Raw genomic sequence first — 4,590 nt, forward strand, 5'->3', positions numbered from 1 at the left:
AGGAAGAGGAGGGAGAGTCTGATACGCGTGATGGAGGCAGAAAGCAGCAAGGGGAGGGAGGAGGGAGGAGGGGGGGGAGGAGGAGGAAGAGGAGGGAGAAGGAAGAGGAGGAATGGAGGAAGAAGAAAGGGAGAAGAAGGAAGAGGCAAATGAGGAGTAGGAAGAGGAAGAGGAGGAAGAGGGAATAGGGAGAAGGGAAAGAAGGTAGAGAGAGAGGATGGGATATAGGTGTATGTATGTATTACTACCCTACCTGCCTAACTAACTAACTGAGCTAACTAACGCAGATGGGGTCGTAGTCGTATCAGGTACTACATATATGTACCCGAGGTAGTTTTAGGTTGTTTAGTATTATGTTTATATTTTTATATGAGGTATGTTTAGTGTTAGGGTTAGGGCTAGGGTTAGGGTTAGGGTTAGGGTACACTCCTGTAGTACAATTTGTGTATACATATATGTACCTCGGGTACATATCTGTAGTACCTGATACGACAACGACCCCTTGAGCCTAACTAACTATAGATGTATATATTAATATAGATAGATATGTTATTTGCACTGCGTGTCTACTTATACATGTCTACACACATCAACAATCAAATTTAGACGACAGTGAATGCAGGTGGCGCCACCGCTCACTCGAGGCTCACCGCGCGCCCGCACGCTCGCTTGTTTTAGATCGCCAACGCCGGCTACCAGTTCAAGACGGCGATTGTTCCGCACGAGAAGTCGCAGCAGGTGACGACGAAGGTGACACAAGAGGGCGCCACCACGCTGACGGAGACGGTGACGACGACGGTCACGCAGGCGACCGTTCTCATACAGGTTAGAAACGTGCGCGGCGCGAGCATCGCCGGCCACTAGTGCTGCCACCTACCCCGCGCTCGCGCTGGTGCTGCCACCTATGCTGAGCGCTGGTGCCGCCACCTATGCTGAGCGCTAGTGCCGCCGTCTACAGTGAGCGCTAGTGTTGCCATTTACACCTGAAACACAAGTGCTGCCACCTACGCCGTGGACTAGTGCTGCCACGTATGCCATGCACTAGTGCTGCCACCTATGCTGAGCGCTGTTGCTGCTACCAATACTGAACTCTAGTGCTGCCACCTATGCTCTGTGAAAGCGAGCGAAGCACGGCAGCCACGGGGGGGCAGCACGTGTCCGTCGTGCGACACAGAGAGATGTTCACTTGTTTTCCGGGGTTCGTGCGTTTCGGGCGGGGAAATGCTGTCGTTAGTTTTTGCACATTGTTTTCTCGTCTCTGAAATGCGAAGGCAATTTTTGATTGATTTTTTGTTAGATTTGTAGAATTTGTTCATTTGTTTTTGTTTACGACAGTAGAGAAAAAGTCTTAGTTGTTCCGTCGACGACGATTCTGTAGCGCTGTGTACCTTGCTGGACTGTCTTTTGTTGTACGCCGGACGCCACACGTGCTGCCCTCTACGTCGTAAAAATCTGCTGCGATATTTTTTCAGCAGTTTGCCAGCGATTTTGGTTGCGATCCATTCATTTTGGCATAGCAAACAAGCGAACGTGCATACGTACTGCGGGGAATGCAATTTCCCTTTTAGCGATTGTGCGATTTTTAGAGCAGGCCCGACACGAGATGGATGGCCGTGTAGGTGGCAGCACGTGTCTGTGAGGCCGCTTTCTCGCACTGTACCGCATTGTCATCTTTGTTGTTTTTTTGTAGCGACGAAATAAAAAGAAACTACGGGTTAACCTTTAAAGCACTTTGTTTTTCTCGGTTTTGGCTTCTGTCTCTCTGTCTCTCTCGCTATCGCTCTCTCTATCCGACTCGTCGCCACGGCAACACGTCCCCCCGCCCGCCGACCTTCGATGGGAAATCTTACGGCGGGTGCGATCGCTGCACACTGCTGCCACCCGGTGACGGCGTCCCTCGTTGTGGCGCCTCCTAGCTACGGCGAACTTTGTCCGGCTGTGCGTTGTGCATGGATGCGAAGCATGTTCTTGTGTTTGCTCTTCTTCGCTCGCTTCTTTCGTAAATCTTTCATCACCCCGACTGAGACGGCGGGCCGGCCGTCGAAACGTCTGGTGAATATGGCGGATCGATTTATGAAAAATTAAAATGATTTTATACACGATGGCATAAAATCGGACGACATCTCAGCGTTCGTTTGTCTTCTCCTAGCGTGTGTTGCTGTTCGCTTGTTTTCTCCTAGCGTGTGTTGCTGTTCGCTTGTTTTGAAGGCGCGCCATGGCTAGGTCTTGCGAGCGACCCTTTCACGGAAAGAGCCAGCCGCATGTGATCTTGCGTCACGTCTTGTCCTGTATCTTCGTTCCCTCTCCATGGTTCTCCCCTCACCCTTCAGCCGACGGTCTGACCTGTGCCCGGTTGCCACTCCTGCAGGCTTGGTTATGAGTTTTTACACCCACGTGTACAGCACCCCCCCCCAGCTCCTGTAGCGCCCACCTGCATTTTACAACTGAATGTGGTGCCCCTGCACGATCGCCCTCGGCAAGCTTGCGTACGTATGCTGCGCGGCGCAAGCCCTGGGTCTCATCGCGCGTGTGGCGCCCCCCCTCGCCATGTTTGGATGCCCCGGTTATGATTCGGCACTCTAAAAACCTGCAATTTCTAACCAGGAATGTTGCTTTCCATCTGCATTTTCGTATGTGAGTTCCATTGTCATAGAATGAAGCCCATGCATTTTTGTATGTGGGTTCTATTAACGTATGTGGCTGTATTATTTGCTGTATTGCTTATTTGCTGTATTTACGTATGTGGGGGTTCTCGTAGTCTTATGTGCCACTGGAATGAAGCTCCACCGATTCACGGTCGTCAAAGGCAATCGGGCGCGGGGAGGTGTATGTGGGTTTCTATATGCCATTCGAATGAACGCAGCTGGGTCATTGACGTGATGTGGGAGTTCTCTGCCATAGGAATTGAATCAGCTGTATTTACGTTGTGCGGTTTTGATTGCCATGGAATGAAGACGCAGCTGCTACTGTACGTACTGCTGGGGTTCTATTGCCATGCCGAATAGAGCAGCTGTATTTACGTGATGTGGGGTTCTCATTGGCCCATGGAATGAAGCAGCTGTATTTACGTATGTGGGGTTCTATTGCCATGGAATGAAGCAGCTGTATTTACGTATGTGGGGTTCTATTGCCATGGAATGAAGCAGCTGTATTTACGTATGTGGGGTTCTATTGCCATGGAATGAAGCAGCTGTATTAACGTATGTGGCGGGTTCTTTATTGCCTATGCGACATGAAGCAGCCTGCTAATTACGTATGTGGGGTTCTATTGCCATGGGAATGAAGCAGCTGCTATTAACGTACTGTCGTGGGTTCTATTGCCCATGGAATTCAGCATTTTCCCCCCCGCATGGATTTCTCTCGCGTCGAGATGGTTTCGGCACACTACTGGTTTTCTCTTGTATTTGCATTCTGCTGTGCTGTGTATGATGGCGCATGTACACACACGCTGCATGGCTGTGCGTGGTGAAGTTGTCTTGGATCCCGCCCCCCCCCACCTTTGGCTACCCTGCATCGTTGTGTTTGTTCCAGTGTTGCATTTAGCCGCGCGTTAAAATTTTCAGCTGGCAGCTGAAGCTTCCGTTACAAGTGGAAACCTAATGAAATACTCATAAAAATTCTCAAGGTCATCGAGTGTCAACAGACCTCGTCTCACGTGCAGTGACATGGGGCGGCCCACATTTAGAAATGCATTAGATGTGTTCTTTAAACAGGAATTAAATTTTACAATTAAAATTACAAAGATTAAACTACATTAAACCAAATTTCATATATAAGAAATTAAATTGAATGAATTTATATAAAGAAAAGTATTATGATTATTAGTAACAGTTAATTTAAGTTGTTTTTTAGGTTAATGTGTTCGTTAAACACCTACAAATAGACGTATTCGTAAAATACATTGTACTCTTAAAATCTCCATAAACCCATGAATTACATTCTCCATATGTCCAGAATTAATATATGGAAAACACGAAAAATTGTCGGCTGTTCATTCTCCAGTCGTCTGTTGGCAGCATTTGTACAGAAAACAGGGATAGCAGTCAGCCATGAGTATTAAAAAAACACGGATGACACGACTCCACATTTACACTATAAAAAAAACTACAGTAATTAACTTATTATAATTTAATTCAAAATTAATTTAATTAATTTCTTAATTAATTTAAAAAAATGTTAGTTATTGCAATGAATTATTATTCAAATATTTAATTGCAATAAAATAAGCCAATCCCCCGAAAAACCATCTCACAACAATCGGTCTGCACCGCGGAAAAAAACGTCAACAAACAAGCGAACGTGCGACGACGAACTCCCCCGTCCCAACGGGGTTTGCCGACAACCTCCCCTCCAGGGGCACTGCGAACGGCGGGGCTAGATGGTCGTGTGTTTGTCTGTTTGCGTAGGGCGGCGACGGTGGCGGCGACGGTAGTGGGGCCGCGAAACGTATGAAGATGGAGGAGGGAACGGAGGAGGAATTCGAACGCCTTTCTAACGAACTCACCGACTGGCTGGACAACATGGAAGAGGTGCGTGCTACTCGATTAATTAATCTATTTGATTAATATCTTAATTACGATATTATAATTA

The 4,590-nt window shown here is 47.6% G+C and overlaps 1 protein-coding gene across 1 annotated transcript in view; it reads left to right on the plus strand.

Moving 5' to 3' along the window:
* The first annotated feature begins 16 nt into the window (after positions 1–16).
* Positions 17–4,590, plus strand: part of LOC106817257 — a 4,766-nt gene continuing 192 nt past the window's right edge. The window contains exons 1-3 of the mRNA XM_014821916.1: positions 17–51; positions 679–825; positions 4,407–4,529. Coding sequence (XP_014677402.1) covers positions 31–51; positions 679–825; positions 4,407–4,529 — 291 coding nt within the window. The 5' untranslated portion in view covers positions 17–30. The remainder of the gene's footprint in view (positions 52–678; positions 826–4,406; positions 4,530–4,590) is intronic.

Source organism: Priapulus caudatus, unplaced genomic scaffold, assembly GCF_000485595.1.
Source record: "Priapulus caudatus unplaced genomic scaffold, Priapulus_caudatus-5.0.1 Scaffold1653, whole genome shotgun sequence".
Taxonomy (NCBI): domain Eukaryota; kingdom Metazoa; phylum Priapulida; class Priapulimorpha; order Priapulimorphida; family Priapulidae; genus Priapulus; species Priapulus caudatus.